At 39.7% G+C, this 19788-nt stretch overlaps 1 protein-coding gene across 2 annotated transcripts in view; it reads right to left on the bottom strand.

Moving 5' to 3' along the window:
* Nucleotides 1-19377, bottom strand: part of PIK3R4 (phosphoinositide-3-kinase regulatory subunit 4) — an 84568-nt gene extending 65191 nt beyond the window's left edge. The window contains exons 1-5 of one of the 2 annotated variants that reach the window (XM_021071332.1): nt 18868-19377; nt 17400-18176; nt 5816-5949; nt 4129-4711; nt 335-469 (exon numbers count right to left, since the gene is read on the bottom strand). In XM_021071332.1, the coding sequence (XP_020926991.1) occupies nt 335-469; nt 4129-4711; nt 5816-5949; nt 17400-18132 (1585 nt within the window). In that variant the 5' untranslated portion in view covers nt 18133-18176; nt 18868-19377. Of the gene's footprint in view, nt 1-334; nt 470-4128; nt 4712-5815; nt 5950-17399; nt 18180-18867 lie in introns of both variants that reach the window. The other variant, XM_021071333.1, reaches the window with a different exon arrangement.

Below are 19788 nucleotides of genomic sequence, written 5' to 3'. Positions count from 1 at the left end.
AAAGGTTTAGAGTCTTTAGCTACAATGTTTCCAATTTTTGTTTGTTTTTAATCCTATAAGAATTATATAGTTCAGCTAGCTTTGCTGTTGACACAAATCAATTCTGGCTGAAAAACTATTGAGCTTATTAGGGTCTGTGGCAACAAGTTGGTCATATTCTGGCTAAATAATAGTGTTTGAGAATAGAGAGAACAGTCAGACAACAGGAATCCTTCCTACTACTAATCTGGTATTCTTTCATTTTACATTAAAATTATAAATGATAGTCTATTGCAAGTTCACACTGGCAACTCATTCTAAATAACAGGAAATCTGGAAGAGAAAATCATACTACCTGTGTCATAATTTCCATTGGGATGTGTAACTTCATCTATTTCTTCACTATTTGGGTCATTTTCCATATTGAGATTTTTTAACTGTACCAATTCCAGGAATCTCAAAGCTGTTTCTGCCAGCAGAGCTATGTTTTCTATAAAAGGGAAAAAAATTGTAATAATTATAATCATTAATTTTTGTAATGCTTATAGCTTTTCTTTCATAAGTCTTTATGCATATAAATAATAATCATAAAACCAAAGAAGAGCAGGAATTAAGTCCTTAATATAATCAGACTTTTAGTGACTAATCTCATAATCTACAACTATATCCAAACTAAGTTTTAATAAAACATAAGCTTCTTAAAAAATACATAAATATACAACATGGTAACTACAGTTATCATACAGCTATACATACATATGAACGTTATTAGAGTAAATCCTAAGTTCTCATCACAAAGGAAAAATTTTTTCTTTTTTGTTTATGAGATGATGGATGCTAACTACTTATTGCAGTAATCATTTTACAATATACATAAGTTAAACCATTATTCTCTACACTTTAAAATTACAGTGATGTATGTTGATTATATCAATAAAACTGGAAAAAAAAAAAAAAAAAAAAGCTGAGCTTTGGAGTCACACAGGCCCTGGTGCAAATCTTGATCTTGACACTTAACTAGCTGTTTTGATTACCCAATCTTGGGTCTTGGTTTCCTCACACATAAATGAGTCACTCCAACTCCAAGAGCCATTACCAAAGTGAATCAACCATTACTGGATTGCTTTACAAGTGATGCTCTGAAGTTTTTAGTGAACCAAAGCCCTAAGCCTGTTTGCCACATTTCTGCAATGGTCTGTACTTTTTCCTTTCTCTCTGAGCATGTATTAAGACCATCTGGTACTTCTTCCACCACTGTGACAATATCCACTTCTAATTTCTGCTGTCACATTTGCTGTTAATTACATCTGCTCTTTGCTTATACCTTCTCCTTCCTTCCACCTTTATTTACTCTCGTGCCTCTATCCTTCTTCCCTCCCACTTCCATGCTTCTTAACATATGACCCTACCAGCCAGAGACTGCACTCTTTTCCTTCTCAGCAGTGAATGGCACTGAACATAAACTACCTTATTTTACTGATTCTAAGACTCACTTTTTCTTCACTCTTTAACATCTCTGAAATTGAGATGCATCTGATTAGCTGAGATTTCTGATCCTATCAAATGCAGTCATTGCCTTCATCATAGAATCCCACATCCCATCACTGCCAGGCTCAACATCATTCTGAATAGAACAAAAATTAACCTCTAAGTGAGAAAGATATTGATACCCGGCAATGCCTGCTCACCTAAAGATGGGAGAACTCTATGCCATCCTCTGATGGGTCTAGATGAATAGCCCACTTTCGTGAACATATCTTTATAAGGAAAAGCCTCTTACTTTCCTGGGTACCTCTCAAGTCTGAGCAAATAGATGCTTATTTTCTGATTTAATTTCATAAACCACAACATGCTTGCAGTTTAGTTTATACAAGATACAAACCTATACCCGCATCTGAGTTAAAAACAATACTATAAAAAGAATCTTTTTCAATTAATTTTAAACTTTCATAATTATCAACATGTGTGGTTTAATTACACTTAACCATATAAATTCAAAGAAATTTCTGATTCTATTTAAAAAGGCAGCTTTATTATGCACTAAGCCATGGCGAAGGGACACTGCAAGGTCTTGGCACTGACCCCGGATTACCACAGACTCTTACCACTAAGACCCAGCAGATCAAATAAAAGCAGAGTTGCTTCAAAATCAAGGTCTAGACCAGCAGCTCTGAGAACTGAGCAACAACTAGTCCAGATACACTTTGGTGGTGTCATCTAGCCTTTCCCATTCCCAAGTTCCTTCCCTGTAAAATGCAGGCATTATAATACCTACTGCTCATGGTTGTTGCAAATGTCAGTTTCAAGAGATACAGAGATCTTAAAATGTTAGGATCTGGAACCTATTTTAGAATCCATATATCTTTTGCAACTAACCCTTGCAAAGCAGAGCAGTAGATACCCTTACACACAACACATTTTTCAATGAACAGTAGGTATTGTTTTATGCTACCATTATTAGTAATTGAATGTAAATATATGAACATGGCCCCTACACATCAGAATCTTAACTATTTAACAACTGAGAAAAGACTAAGATACACTGGGCCAAAAGTAGGTCATAATAATCTAAAGAATACAGTTTGTTTTTAAAAACTATAAGTTTTCTTTTATTTAATTCTACCTGGTTCAATTACAGTTGACCCCTGAACAACAGTTTTTTTTTGTTTTGTTTTGTTTTTGTCTTGTCTTTTTAGGGCCACACCCAAGGCACATGGAAGTTCCCAGGCTAGGGGTCCAATCAGAGCTACACCACAGCCACAGCAACGCCAGATCTGAGCCGCCTCTGCGACCTACACCACAGCTCACGGCAACGCCGGATCCTTAAACCACTGAGCAAGGCCAGGGATTGAACCCACAACCTCATGGCTCCTAGTCAGATTCATTTCCGCTGTGCCACGATGGGAACTCCGGATTTTTTTCCAACAGTAAATACTACAGTATCACACAATCCACAGTTGTTGAATCCACAGATGTGGGACCTCGACTATAGAGTGCCAACTACAAATTATATGGATATTTTCAACTGTGTGGAGAGTCAGTGGCCCTAACCTCCATGCTTTTCAAGAGTCAGATGTATTTCTATTTGCCAACTGAAGTGTAAATATGCTTTGTTACAAATGATAAATCTAGGTAAGTCTTAAAGAAATCCTGAATTTTCCAAGCCTGAAATTTACACCTATGCAGCTCTGGAAACCAGAAACCATAAATAAATAAGCAGATGGATAAATATAAATTAAAATATACACATTTTTTAAAAAGCCAATAACCACCAATCACTTTGACAATATGCCTAGCCATAGAGTCCAAAGACTATTTTTCACATTCCATTAAAATAATGACAGGCAAATCATAAAGAACTAAGCAAGTATCTTTCAAAAATGTGACAATACCATCACCACACATATGTTGTGTATTATTTACACAGTCTTCAAACCAGAACCCCTGATTTCCATCAGATTACATTTCAGGAATAAATTATGGAATTATGCAAATGTTTCAATGACATTTTCCATGCAGAAATAAGCATTCAAAATTAATTTGGGGAACTAAAAACAGGAATCTGTATCACTTGATTTTATGAGTAAGAATTACAAATAAAACAAGTAGGTAGGTGTGTTATATAACACACCCACCTCATCACAAAGAAGCCACACATCCTAAGCATTTTGGTAACTGAAAGGATCTTAAAATTCAGTAATTTGGTATACTAGGTTGTTTCAACACCAAATTACCCAGCAAAACTAACCTGTTTCGACAGCACTAGACTGTTACATGTTAATACTGATTTCTATCAAACCTATTTGTTCAGAGAAATTTTAAAAGGTCTAAAGACCCTAAATCAGAAGCACACATTTTAAACATTAGTCTTACTCTATTTTTTAAATATATTAGCACTCTAAGTAAAATCATAAGATTCTGTCTGTATTGTATACTTTTCACTTAATTCTGATCACTTTGAAAATGAGAGTATACAGAAAGCTTTAGTCTCAGGAACAGATTAGCTATATATATTATTAAAATGTACACAAACAGTTCAGAGACCAAAGCTCACTCTTGGAATTACCAATGTTATCAGAGAAACAAAAGTTATTACGGTCACTAAATTCAAAAACAGGAGTGGTTATGACGCAGACACTAAGCTCTTACCAGCATAGGCTAGTCTAACAATAGTAGCATCATCCTGGGCTAAGTGGGCTATGCCTGGCAGAATATATTCCGGGTAGATGTTGACATCATTGCGAGGAACCTCTTTGACAAGAGCAAGAACTTTCGTCAATGTCCTCAAGGCTTCAGCCCTCACTCTAGGAACAGAGTCATTGCTGAAATGCAAAAGATAGGGAGTAATACGATCCAAAAGAATTTCTACACTTAATTTTGGGGCCAAATGGAGAATGAGTTCCAAAGCAGCAAGCTTGGAATCACAGTATTTAAGGGTCTGTAGGCAGGATGTTATAACAGATACCAAGATAACCAGCCCACTCTCCTTAGGCTCTCCTTCTGCTTTCTCTGGCAGATCATGTCCACAAAGATTGTGAATAATGTTGCCCAAATCCTTCCTTATAACCAGAACACGCTCATCTGCAGAAAGAAATGTTTCCTTGGCAAACTGGGCCATGTAGGGCTGAAGGAAAGTGTAAAATATTTCAGGAAAGGCATTGCCACGCTGCTGCTTTAAGTAATCTTCTGCCTCCAATCGTTTATCTGGTTCACGGTGAATCATCTGAGTTACCTATACCAAAGGGAAAAAGGAGTAAAAGACAGACTTGAGAAAAGCAAATTAAATCAGAAGAAAGCTACAAGGGCAACTTACACATGATTTAAAGGATTTCTGAGATAATTCTGACTCTTTTCAATCTTCAACTTTCAAACTACTTTCAGAACCTGACTACTGTGTAATATGTGAATTCTACTGTCCCAGCAAACAATGGGGGATTACTTATTAATGTACTCCAGATGGCCCAGACACACAAAGAAAATTAAGCCTTAAAATTTAGTCAAATTCACTCCTTTCACATTTAAGAAAATGAAGGCCCAAATTAATGAAGTTACTTAGGCAACGAACATAACAAATGAGTGCTACCCCACAGAACATCCAGGAATGCCAACTCCTAATGCAGTGTACTATTCACTGAACATAAGCTATACTGGCTTCCTGTGAAGCATCTTATTTTTTTAATATTTGCCATTCATAGGAGGAATAAAAAAGCATGTTTCCCTACCTTACTAAAGAATATTTTGTATATACCATAACCTTTCCAGGGCTCAGCATCAGCATCATAAGCATCAGTTACTGTACTAACTTAAAAAGATCCCCTCAAACAGTAATGTGAATTTATGGCTTACATGACCTCCCACAGAATTCCTCATATCTGTTCCACTATGTTAATGTGTAATTCTACAGCTCCCCTTCCAGACCTCCCCTCAGGGTCAAGGGAGGTAAACAGTGCTAGCTGCTTCTGTATGAAATGCCCCTATACTATTTTCTCACTGATGTTGCCTGTCATCCTTTTCATTTCTCACCAGCAAGCTCTAACCTGGACAACCTCTCTAACCCTCAAGCACTTCTTTATCTCCTTCCAAACCCATCCAAAGCAGAGCTAGAGACAATAATGGGAAGATTTGTGTCTGTGTGTGTGTGTGTGTGTGTGTATACAATATAACATAAAGTGAAATGAGTCTTAGAAGGGCAAAAAAATGTACACTTCTGTCTAACAAATGCCTAAATAAGTCTATGGGGCCTATTGCTTGTCCCAAATTCAGAGAGTTGACTAATGCAAAAATGAAAGCATAATTTTATTGAAAACTTTACAGCAAATATTTGTAGCATAGTTACCAATTCTCTGATACTGCGATCTTCAATTTTATTTAGCACTTGTTCAGGAAAAAATTGTCCATTTCTATAAGCCAAAAGCTGAGAGAGATCAAATAGTGGCACACCTTCCGTAAAAAGTTCAGCTATCACACAACCTGGAAAACAGCAAATATGATTCCATTAAAAATGAAATGTAAGATATCATTAATACAGATCAAGAAAGAATTCAGAGAATTCATAAAACTCAGAATGAAAAACTCAAAATACACTGAATTAAAATGTTTAATGCAACATGAACTATAATCAAGCAAGACAGGAAAAATGTCTATTGCCCAATCATCACTTTCCAAAAGTAAAGTTTAAAAAGGCATATTTAATTTTTCTCCATCTTAAAAAAAAATAAGTCAAATAAAATTAGTTCTTGGTTCTATAATTTAAATTAATTTATTATATATGTTATATACACACATATATTTTATAGATACAAAGATAGATTAAAAGCCCTAAGAAACATAATAGAGTTTTTTTAAGTATGGATTTACAGACACTAAGTTCATAAGAAACAACTGAGAAGTCATATCTGATGACTCATTTATTCGTCATTAAACAAAAAGTTATCAGGTGTACAGTCAGAAGGGCCATCATCAAAAAGTCCACAAACAATGTTGGAGAGGGTGTAGGGAAAGGAGAATCCTCCTACACTATTGGTGGGAATGTAAATTAGTACAACCACTATGGAGGTCCCTAAAAAAACCAGAAATAGAGTTACCATATGATCCAGCAATCCCACTCCTAGGCACATACCTGGATAAAACTATACTTCAAAAAGATACATGCACCCCAATGTTCATGGCAGCACCATTTACAATACCCACTATTTACAATATCCATGGAAGCAACCTAAATATGTACTGACAGAGGAATAGATAAAGAAGATGTGGTACATATATACAATGGAATGTTACTCAGCCATAAAAAAGAACGAAATCATTCCATTTGAGGCAGTATGGATGGACCTAGAGAAGATCATACTAAGTGAAATTAAGTCAGAGAAAGACAAATATCATAGGATATCATTTATATGTGTAATCTAAGGTTTTAAAATGATACAAATGAACTTATTTACAAAACAGAAACAGACTTACAGATTTTGAAAACAAACTTATGGTTACCAAAGGGGAAATGCAGCAGAGAGAGATAAATTAGGAGTATGGGATTAAAACATACACACTACTATATATAAAATAGATAACTAACAAGGACCTACTATATAGCACAGAAACTTTACTCGATATTCTATAATAACTCATATGGGAAAAAGACTGAAAAAGAATGAATATGTGTACACTGAATCACTTTGCTGTACATCTGAAACTATACTCCAATAAAACTTAAAAAAAAAAGTTATCAAGTATATACTACACATTAGACTCTCGTAATGCATAAAACATAAAAATCCATGTCCTCACAAAGCTTTCATTCTGGGACGAGAGAAATAAAGCAAACCAGTGAACAACGTGAGAAATGCTAACAAGGATGGCCATCAAATTAAAAAGGCAAAGAGAGATAACCTTCATTTTGTAATTACATAATCTGCAAATAAGAATTATATTATGAATTATATTAGAATAATTAGAATTATATTATAAGCATTCTACATTTCCCAAAGAACAAAGCAGTTTCACTGAATCATAGTATGACATGCATTTAACAGGTCTTAAAAAGCCTTGAACAGCCTTAGCTCACAGCCTTTGCATTTGCTGGTCCCTCTGCCTGAAATTCTACCCCCCCCCAAGTTTCCTCATGGCCTATACCTCCACCTCCTTTAGATCTTGAATCAGATGTCACCTTAGCAGTAAGACATTCCTTGACCACCCAGTTTAAAACTGAAGAGCCCCACCCCACCCAACACAACTGCTCCACACTCATCACCTAGCACATTGCCTTTCTCCTTTCCCTGCTGTCTTCCCCACAGCACCAAATGCCACGTTGTGACTTGCATATATTAATTTCTTTATTGTCCATATACCCACTAGAATGCAAACTCCGTAAGGGATTTTTGTCTACTTGGTTCACTGAAAAGTCTCTAGCAAATAAGCAGGTCCTGACATATAATAAACATACATTTCTTAAATTAATTTTTATCTAGAGAGTGTCACATCTTAGAATAACTAAAAATAGCTATTAAGAATATGAACAATAAACAGACCTAACAGACATCCAAAGGAACACTCCACCTAGCAACAGAATAGAAAATTCTTCTCAACAAGTACATGTGGAACACTCTCCAGATGAAACCATTTGCCATGCCATAAAACAAGCTTCAGTGAGTTTAAAAGGACTGAAATCATACAAATTATGTCCTTCAAACCACAACGGAATGAAATAAATCAGTAACATAAAAATGTGAAAATTTCATAAATATGTACAAATTAAACAACACACTCATAAATAACTAGTGACCAAAGGGAAATTTAAAAACTTTGAGATAAATGAAAATGAAAGCAACATACAAAAATGTATTGGATGCAACTAAAGCAGTGTTTAGAGGGTCTGCATAACCATAAACACCTTTTATAAAAGAGCTCAAAACAATAACCTCACCTTAACTTTGGGAAACCATAGAACTAAAACCAAAGCAAAAAGAAGGAAGGGAATAATAGAGATTGGAGTGAACGTCTATAAAATAGAGAGTAAAATACAATAGAGAACACCAAAATCACAAGGCGGTGCTTTGAAAAGCTCAACACAATTGACAAATTTTTACTGAGAGATGACTCAAAACTACTAAAGTCAGGTATGATGAAAGGGATGTTCCCTCACAGACAAGAAAAGAATAATAAGGGAATACTTTAAACAAGTGCATGCCAAAAAATTAGACAAGCTAAATGAAATGGACAGATTCCTAGAGGTTACAGACCACCAAAACTGATTTAGATAGAAATAGAATATCTGAACAGACCTAAAAAAGATTAAATTAGTAATGAAAAACTTCCCACAAAGAAAAGCCTAAGCCAATATGGCTTAACGGGTGAATTCTGTCAAATGCTAAAAAAATAAACCCATCCTTGACAAATTCTCCTAAAAAAAACAAGAGAGGAGGTAACACTTTCCAAGTCATTCTATGAGGCCAACATTACCCTGGTAGCAAACCAAAGATATCACAAGTAAAGAAGATTGTAGACCAATACCTCTGATGAACATAGACAAAAATTCTCCAAAAAAATATTAGCAAACAGCAAGCAGCAATTAAAGAGTCTATACCAATAATAATAAATAAATGAGAAAGAGAGGATACTTAAGCACAGGAGAATGCTGAGGGCCTACTGGTAAATGTGTAGCAAGTGCTGGAGCTGGAAAACCATCATTTTGCAATCATCCTAGTAAAGACCAGATCAGGCAAGAATGATCAACGGATGCCAAATCAAGAAGAAAACTGTAGAGTTCCCGTCGTGGCGCAGTGGTTAACGAATCCGACTAGGAACCATGAGGTCGCGGGTTCGGTCCCTGCCCTTGCTCAGTGTGTTAACGATCCGGCGTTGCCGTGAGCTGTGGTGTAGGTTGCAGACGTGGCTCGGATCCCGCGTTGCTGTGGCTCTGGCGTAGGCCGGGGGCTACAGCTCCGATTCAACCCATAGCCTGGGAACCTCCATATGCCACCGGAGCGGCCCAAGAAATAGCAACAACAACAACAAAAGACAAAAAAAGACAAAAAAAAAAAAAAGAAGAAAACTGTGATGACCAGCAGGATATCTGCATGGTTTTTTTTTTTTGGGGGGGGGGTCTTTTTAGGCGCATACCCACGGCATATGGAGGTTCCCAGGCTAGGGGATGAATCGGAGCTATAGCTGCCAGCTTACACCACAGCCACAGCAAAGCCAGATCTGAGCCCAATCTGTGACCTATACCATAGCTCGTGGCAACACTGGATCCTTAATCCACTGAGCGAGGCCAGGGATCCAACCTATGTCCTCATGGATACTAGTCAGATTTGTTCCCACTGAGCCACGACGGGAACTCTTGCATGGTCTTAAAGTTGCTTCTCATGGGTTGCTTTCTAATTGCAAGGGGAGAAAATGGGGAAGAATTTGACGACGTGGTCAAAATTAACACCACTAATAGACACTATTTGCCTCCAAATACCATAACATGAAGGCATCATCACCTATGCAGTATTTCTACTGAGAGTGAATAACCTGAATCTAATCACAAGGAAAGAGCAGACACAACCAAAATGAGGACCTTTCTATTGAAAAACAAAGAGGTGAGGTCAAGCATGCCGCGCACACGGTGCAGATAAAACCTGGGGAAAACTGAATAAGGTCTACAGTCTAGTTAACAGCAACACACCATGTCAACTCCTGATTCTGATACAGTGCTGCAGTCACCTAAGAAGTCACTACTGGGAGAAGCTGGGAGAAGGGTTCTTCACTACTTCTGCAATTTACTGTGAGTCTATTATTTTAAAGAAAGAGTATAAAAACAATTAAAAAAAATTTTTGTTTTTGGTCTTTTTGCCATGTCTTGGGCCACTCCCGTGGCATATGGAGGTTCCCAGGCTAGGGGTCTAATCTGAGCTGTAGCCGCCGGCCTACGCCAGAGCCACAGCAATGCAGGATCCAAGCCGCATCTACAACCTACACCACAGCTCACGGCAACACCGGATCCTTAACCCACTGAGCAAGGGCAGGGATCGAACCTGCAACCTCATGGTTCCTAGTCGGATTCGTTAACCACTGAGCCACGATGGAATGCCAATTTTTAAAAATTTAAGGGGTGAGGTATTCTTCAAAAAATGTCACTGTCATAATGACAAAGGCTGTGAAAATGTTCCAGATTAAAGGAAGCTAAAGAGAGAAGACAACCAAATGCCTAGACTGGGCATTACCCTTACCCTAGACTGGGTCATGTCCTAAAGAAGGAAAAAATACTGTAAAAGGAGTTCCCGTCGTGGCTCAGTGGTTAATGAATCCAACTAGGAACCATGAGGTTGAGGGTTTGATCCCTGGCCTAGCTCAGTGGGTTAAGGGTCCAGTGTTGCCATGAGCTGTGGTGTATGTCACAGACGAGGCTCAGATCCTGTGATGCTGTGGCTGTGGCGCAGGCCGAGGGCTACAGCTCCGATCCCTAGCCTGGGAACCTCCTATATGCCAAGGGAGTGGCCCTAGAAAAGACAAAAAGACAAAGAAAAAAAAAAATGCTGTGAAGGACATTACTGGGTCAAATACCATAGAATAAAAAGTGTAAAGTATTGTATCCATGTTAAACTCACTGCAAGTGACATATAAGCCTTTTGTAAAAGACTATCCCAGACCTAAACAAATACATACTAAAGTACTTGGGGCAAAGGGCCATGATGTAACTTATTCAGAAAAAAATCATGGGGGTGGAGGGATTGGGAGTGCAGAGAAAAGATGTAAGTGATAAAACAATTGTTAATGTTTCGTTCCAATAGGTGAATCTGGGTAAAGGATTTATGGGTGTTCTATGTACTATTTTTATTTTTGCAAGTTTTTAAATTTTATAAATATAAAATTATTTCCAAATGCCATAAAAATTCAGAAAGAATGGAGTTCCCGTCATGGCTCAGTGGTTAACAAATCTGACTAGGAACCGTGAGGTTGCGGGTTCGATCCCTGGCCTTGCTCAGTGGGTTAAGGATCCAGTGTTGCCATGAGCTATGTAGGCCGGCAGCTACAGCTTCGATTAGACCCCTGGCCTGGGAACCTCCATATGCCACAGGTGCGGCCCTAGCAAAAGACAAAAAAAAAAAAAAAAAAAAAAAATCAGAAAGAATGACAATTTACAACTAAATGGAGGTTGTTTATGGACTGAACTATATCCCTCACTGCCCCCACTAAATTCCAATGCTGAAGCCCTAACACCCAGTACTTTAGAATGTGACTATTTGGAGATAGGGCCTTTAAAGAGGTAAGTAAGGTTTAATGAGAGGCCCTAATAAGGGTAGAGCCCTAATCCACTATGACTGGTGTCCTCATAAAAGGAACACCTGGGAAAAGTCCATATACAGATATAGCAAGAAGGTGGCCACCTACAATTCAAGGACAATGGCCTCAGGAGAAATCAATCCTGCTGGCACCTTGATTTTGGACTTCTAGGCTCTGAGGGAACTTTCTGTAACTGGGGGGAAATAAATTTTTGTTTAAGCTACCCAGTCTGGAGAATTTTGTCATGGCAACCCTAGCAAACTAATACAGAGATAAATACAGGGCTTTTTTTTTTTTTTTTTCCCTTGCAATTTTCAAAATGGTATTCTAGAAGAGGGGTTACTGGGTGGTATTACTCAATGAAACAATTTGTTCAAGTTGCCTTTATCATCTGAGTCCTCCTTTATCATTCAAATGTCAGCTCCATGTCACCTTCTCGGAGGCCTGCATTTTATCTACTAGCCCTTTCACCCACTTCATCACAGTACTTACCACTAACCAAAATTAACTTTCTTATTTACTTTTTTTTTCCTTTTTAAGGCCGCACCTACTGCATACGGGAAGTTCCCAGGCTAGGGGTGAATCAGACCTTCAGCTGCCAGCCTATGCCACAGCCACAGCCACAGCCACATGGGATCCTTCAGCCCCTCCCGAGGCCAGGGATTGAACCTGCATTCTCAGGAACACTATGTCAGATTCTTAACCCACTGTGCCACAACAGGAGCTCTTTATTTACTTTTTTATTCTCTCTCTCCACTCACATTAAGAATGCATGCTCCACAACTGGAGAAACTGTCAGACTTGCTCACAGCTGCATTCCCAATATCTACACAAGAGTGTCTTACACATAACACTCCAATATTTGTCAAGTGAATGAAAAATCTCCAGCAAAAAAAACTCTGCCATTAAAAAAAAGAATAATGCCATTTACAGCAACATGAATGGACCTAGAGATTATCATACTAAGTGAAGTTAGACAGTGAAAGACAAATATCATATGATATCATTTACAGGTAGAATCTTTAAAAAGGATACAAATTAACTTATTTGCAGAACAGAAAGATATTCACAGACCTTGAAAAACTTATAGTTGCCAAAGGGGAGGAGGGAGAGCTGGACTAGGGGTTTGGGACTGGCATATGCACACTGAGGTATACGGAATGATTGGCCAACAGGAACCTGGTATATAGCACAGAGAATACCCAAAATTCTGTGATAATCTATGTGGGAAAAGAATCTGAAAGAGAATGAATGTGAGTACATGTACAACTGAATCACTTTGTTGTACAGCAGAAATTATGACAACATTGTAAATCAACTATACTTCAATAAAACTTTAAAAAACTGGAAGAAAATAAAAGGCTCTGCCCATGTATGTGACCAGAGACAGAATATACACACTTGCAAACAAGCAGCCAAGAACCATGGATATGCATTAAGATTCAAAACCCAAAGAGCCTAAATAAAAGGAGCTGTGGACAGATTCCCAACCACCTGTTTCAAAGAAATGAAAGGGCCTACCTTTAGCCAAAACAATGTCTCTTTAAACTGAAAAACAGGAGTTCCCCCGTCATGGCGCAGGAAAGGAATCTGACTAGGAACCACAAGGTTTCAGGTTTGGTCCCTGGCCTTGCTCAGTGGGTTAAGGAAAAAACCCAGTGTTGCCGTGAGCTGTGGTGTCGGTCGCAGACACAGCTCAGATCTGGCACTGCTGTGGGCATGGTGCAGATGCGCAGCTGTAGCTCTGATTAGTCCCCTAGCCTGGGAACCTCCATATGCCACGGGTGCGGCCCTAAAAAAAAAAAAAATTTAAAAAGACAAAAAATTAAAAAAATAAATAAATAAACTGGAAAAACAAATGCTGAGTAAGAACTTTCTTGGAAGTTCCCGTTGTGGGCGCAGTGGAAATGAATCCGAATTGTACTCACAAGGATGTGGGTTGGATCCCTTGCTTGCTCAGTGGGTTGGGGATTCGGCGCTGCCGTGAGCTGTGGTGTAGGTTGCAGACACGGCTCGGATTCCACATTGCTGTGGCTGTAGGCCAGCAGCTGTAGCTCTGATTAAACCCTAGCCTGGGAACTCCATATGCCACAAATGCGGCCCTAAAAAGCTAATTTAAAAAAAAAAAAAAAAGAATTTTCTTGAACTTTATGCTGAAAGGACAAACGTAAACACTTCATCAATCCCTGAAATTTTAAAACTATTAACTAACATCCAGTATAAAATAGTAAGCCGTGCGGATGTAATACACAGCATGGTAACTGTAGTTGCTAAAACAGTAGATTTCAAAAGTTCTACCCGGCAAGAAAAAAATGTTGTAACTATGTATGGTGACAGATGCTAACTAGACTTATGGTCATTTTGCAATACATACAAATATCAATTCATTATGTTGTACACCTGAAACGAATGTTATAGGTCAATTATACTTCAATTTCTTTAAAAAGCTAAGAATGATCCTGCGAAGCTAGAAAGTGATCACATTTTTAAGCTAGAGGAGTCCATTTACAGAACAGTAAGTTAGAAGGTAAAAGAGGTTCAAGAAAAATTGAGATAAATTCACTGATGAAGCTGACTTTGATGGATTACATGTCTAACCTAGAGGCCACCCCATCTTATCAAAAACACCCTTCCCTCAGTATTACTTTGGGACAGATTGGTGAGCTGAACAGACCAAGAGAGGGAGGAATCCTGTGAGACAATGCTTACTTGTTCCCCTAGATGGAATACACTTCTTTATTATGTCATTTTTCCTAAATAATCTAAAATACAGCCCAATTTATGTTCTTTGTAGGAAACCTACAGGTGAGAAAAAAATTAAAGCCTACTCTTGCAAAATTCATGAAAATGGCACTGATGCCAAAGTTCATATGGTACTCCTAAGGATACCATCCTCAGCCGACTTCTCCCCACAGAAGTTCATATACAACCTAGAATCCATGGCCAAGCTTCGTGTGGTCTGTGTATGTGAAATAATGTGTAAGAATGTATGATACCTTTTTCCAAGGGAGGAGGTCACCAATTTCATCACAAAGTCTTCTAGGGAGCCAGAAACTCCTGAGAATCACTTCTCCACAAACTCTCCCTGGCTACAAAAGCATTCTCTTGGCCACAGTACCTATTTCCTGCTAACTACCACATCTCCAACTCCACCCCACATCTCTATACACCAAACCTTTGCAACCAAGTGCCTGCTGTACAACCTTCTCTTAGCTATCCCCTGACACTTTCAACTCAACACCTAAATCAGACCTCAAAATCTTCCCACCACAACATCGTCCCTCCTGGCTCAGTGACTGCTATCAACATCCGCCCAGGTTCCCAAGCCAGGGAATAAGGGTGTTCTTGATCCTCCAATCAATCACAAAATTCGAACAATTTTACCCACTAAATATCTCTTACATATTACTTTACTCACTCTCCAATGGTCATAACTTTAAGCCAGCCAGGACCTTGTCTTATCTGGACTGTGGCAGCTGACTACTAGCTGGTTTTCCCTCTGCAACCCACTGTCGACGCTCCAGTCATTGCTTCCTCTAAAACACATATCTGATAACAGCCCTGTAAACTAGCATGGGCATGCCAGATCCCTTCTGATCTGGGCCATGCTTACTTGACACCCTGTGCTACAGATGTACTAAATTACTTAACGAACAGATGGCCAACAAACATGAAAAAAATGCTCAATATCACTGATTATTAGAGAAATGCAAATCAAAACTGCTATGAGATATCACCTCACACCAGTCAGAATGGCCATCATTAATAAGTCCACAAATAACAAATGCTGGAGAGGGTGAGAAAAAGGAACCCTCCTACACTGTTGGTGGGAAATGTAAATTGGTACAACCACTACGGAAAACAGTATGAAGGTACCTCTGAAAACTAAATAGAGAACTACCATATGACCCAGCAATCCCACTCTTGGGCATATATGCAGACAAAACTTTCCTTGAAAAAGACACATGAACCCGTATGTTCATTGCAGCACTATTCACAATAGCCAAGACATGAAAACAACCTAAATGTCCACTGTCAGATGAATGGATTAGGAAGATGTGGAAATACTACTTAGCCATAAAAAAGAACAAAATGCCATTTGCAGCAACATGGATGGAACTGGAAACTCTCATACTAAGCGAAGTAAGTCAGAAAGAGAAAGACAAATACCATATGACTTATATCTGGAATCTAATATACAAAACAAATAAACCTTTCCACAGAAAAGAAACTCCTGGACTTGGAGAAGAGACTTGTGGTTGCTGAGGGGGCGCAAGAGGGAGTGGGGTGGACTGGGAATCTGGGGTTAATAGATGCAGACTATTGCCTTTGGAATGGATAAGCAACGAGATCCTGCTGTATAGCACTGGGAACTATATCTAGTCACCTATGATGGAGCATGGTAGAAGATAATGTGAGAAAAAGAATGTATATATATATGTATGACTAGGTCACTTTGCTGTGCAGTAGAAAATAGAACACTATAAACCAACTATAATGGGAAAAGTATTTTTTTTTAATTTAAAAAAAAATTAGGAGTTCCCGTCGTGACACAGTGGTTAACGAATCCGACTAGGAACCATGAGGTTGCAGGTTCGATCCCTGCCCTTGCTCAGTGGGTTAACAATCCGGTGTTGCCGTGAGCTGTGGTGTAGGCTGCAGATGCGGCTCGGCTCCCGCGTTGCTGTGGCTCTGGTGTAGGCTGGCGGCTACGGCTCCCATTAGACCCCTAGCCTGGGAACCTCCATATGCCGCAGGAGCCGCACAAGAAACGGCAAAAAGACAAAAAATAAATAAAATTTAAAATTTTTTTAAAAATTACTTAATGCACCCTAATAAATCAGTGCATCATGTTGAGGCCTTCAAGTCTTCATATAAGCAACACCCTTTACCTGAAACAAACCACCCTTATAATCCATAGCTCCCAATCGCCTTTCAGGTCTTGGTTTAAATATCATCCTTCCAATAAAGACGCCTTTCCCAAACCTGCCTCTCAACCCATCACCACCAGAGACTAAATTAAGTATTCATACGGTGCTATAACGGCACCCAAAGCTTATCTCTATCATAGCAAAGCACACTGCACTAAAATGTCTTTTTACAATATCTCATCTAGCTCCCCATTAAAGTGTAAGTACTTTAAAAAGAGAAACACAATCACCCATCTATGTCTCCATTGCTTAAGATAGTGCCTGACACGTACATAAGTAAAAACTCAAATATTTCTTAAATGTTTCAATGAGTGGATCACTCTGCATTTTCTAGGTAATTAAACACGTCCAAAGAAATACTGCCATCTATCTCAACAGTGTAAGAATGTCTACCAAAAAATTAACTTTCTGGAGTTCCCGTCGTGGCTGAGTAGTAAGGAATCTGACTGGTATCCGTAAGGGCAGTCAGATCCTTGGCCTCACTCAATGGGTTAAGGATCCCGCATTGCCTTCAGCTGTGGTGTAAGTCAAAGACGCTGCTCAGACCCCAGGTGGCTGTGGCTGTGGCGTAGGCCAGTAGCTGCAGCTCTGATCTGACCCCTAGCCTGGGAACTTCCATATGCTGAGGGTGCTGCCCTAAAAAGACCAAAAATAAATACATTAATTAACTTTCTATGTTCAAGAAGTAACCTCCCCCCCCACAGCAAATTTGACCAACTCAAATACCTGCTGAAAAGATATCCATTGCCCGCTTCAACTCTCCTCTCGTTCTCTGATTGCTATTTAAGTCTACAAGCGGAGTGGAAGGATCTCTCATGTATTCTAACTCAGTGGCAAACAATCCACCATCCACAAAACGTTCAGGAGCAATATAACAAGTCCTCCTCCGTGAAGTGTCAAAAAAATAGTTGAAATCTGCTGGGTTGTCCTCTGGAAGATAAGTGGGTTTAAAACTGGCAAAATCAGTTAGAAGGACCCAATTCCAACTGGTGACCATTACATTCTCAGTCTTGATGTCCCCATGACGCACTCCAGATTTGTGTGCTTGCTCCACAGCAGTTAGGATCTGGAAAGCGATCCAGCGCTTCTCGATGTTATTTAAGAAGGGACGGGTGCTGATTCGATCATAGAGGTTGTCTCGCACATACTGCCTAAAGAGCATGGCTGCTTTCTCAGATGCTTTTTCCACTGCTTTCTGGAAAGGCAGACAGTTCTGTGCAGAATGAAGCCTGATTTTCAGTTCCTCCAGCTCTTGTTTATAGCTGGTTAGAGGCAATGTGGGATCTTGAATTGCAAAGACCTTCACAACCACCAGGCCCTCTCGGTGTTTTGCTCGAGCAACTTTAAAGAAACGAGTACTCCCCAGACTCTTATCATATTCGAAGTCATGGATGTCTGAGAAATAACTCTCCACAGAAAGAATCTGGGAAGGAGCAATGCCAGCGAGCTGGTTTCCCATAATGGCAGCAGGCACCTCTGCGTCAGTAAGTTAGGATACAACACCTACTGAAAAAAAAAGGAAAGAGAAAAAGGGAAAAAAAAAAAAGCAATGAAACACCACTATTCATGCGGCCTCTTTCTAAATGATAGATGAACACCATTTCTCCTCCACCGAGAGCACTGTACTTAGCCTTCTAGGCAGCATCTAGCATTTCAAACATATTTATCTAAAAAGATCGTGATATTTTATGTTGTCCTTTCCAAGAGTTGACCTATATGGAAATAGGCCCCTTCAATATTACGTTGAAAACGGTAGAATGTGTGTTTTCTAATATTTGAAAATTTAATGAGCCTTTACTTCAGTATTGTTTGAGGCTGTAAGAGTCACAAAAGTACTATATGACAGTCTTTGTCCAAAAACCTGCAGTCTTGAATATAAAACCCAAATACCTTAAAAACTTAAATCTGAATAAGAATCGCCTATTACAAAAAGGTCGGGCTAAAAAAAAAAAAAATCCAAACACTCAGCATCTCCTGGGCCCTGCCGGCCTAATTCCATTGCCCCTTCCCACTCAGCTAACAGAAGGCAGAGTTGTTTGGTTTGTAACAGGGAAGAAACCCCAGCAGAAATGTTAAAGAAAAGTAAACCAAAATACCCATTTGCCAAACACAGCTCAGGGTTATCCTATCTCAGATTTTGCAGGGAATGAAAACACACATGCATACACGGCGGGGCACACACGCAAATATTTACCCTGGGGTTCTAGAAGGGTCACAAGCCAATCGCTCGCTCACGGTGAGGTCATGGCGAGTCACTCTGGGGTCTGGGCGGGGAAAGAAGTCAGCAGCTGCCGGGCGAGTCTTCTCTAAGAGGGGTCTTCCTTCAAAGGGGAGCAGGGGAGCCCCAGTCTCCACGACCCCTGCAGCCCACCGGGGAGAGGTGAGAAGTTCTCGGGGCCTCAGGAGATACAGGGCCAAGCTGAGAAGACCCCACCGACTCCAGCGACTCGCCCCGCCAGTCCCCTCCTCCGCCCCGGCAGCCACGCGCTGCCGCGCCTCGCCTTCCTCTGGAGCGGACCTGCACCCTTGCAGCCCTCTGACTCCTCGAGGGCTTCTCCACCCGCGGGAGGTGAAACCCGGGAGAGAGGAAGGTGGCCACGTCCTGGGAAACTCGGCTTCTCCAGCTGCAGACGCCGCAAAGCCGAACTCCCGGGAAAGCTGCCGGCTCTGACCTCACTTCCTGTCGCGGAGCGGAAGTGACCGCAGAGTGAGACTGGAGGAGGGCGAGTTGGGAGCTAGTTGCTAGGAAACGAGAGAGAGGCGTGGCCTCGCGCTGGGAACTTGGAGGAAGAAAACAGGATGCTAACACATCGGTCTACTCCCCATCCTGTTCTTCTACCGAATCCCTGAACTCTGAGGATTTCTGACATCCCTCAGAACTTATTCAGACGCCATTCAGCCAAGAACACCAGAACGGAGTCCTTTTGGAGAATTCACAGGCTTAAGAAAGTCAAGATATCCCAAGTCGAATTTTTTAAGAGCTTTATAGAGATAATTTACCTTCTATATAAAATTCATCTGTTTAAAATACACAAATCAATGTGTATTTATATATTTACATGGTTGTTCAATCATCCTTATAATCTAACTTCAGAACATTTTCCTGACCTCCAAA

Source organism: Sus scrofa, chromosome 13, assembly GCF_000003025.6.
Source record: "Sus scrofa isolate TJ Tabasco breed Duroc chromosome 13, Sscrofa11.1, whole genome shotgun sequence".
Classification (NCBI taxonomy): Eukaryota; Metazoa; Chordata; class Mammalia; order Artiodactyla; family Suidae; genus Sus; species Sus scrofa.
The sequence above is the reverse complement of the archived record's forward strand: the minus strand, read 5'-3'. Positions and strand labels throughout refer to the sequence as shown.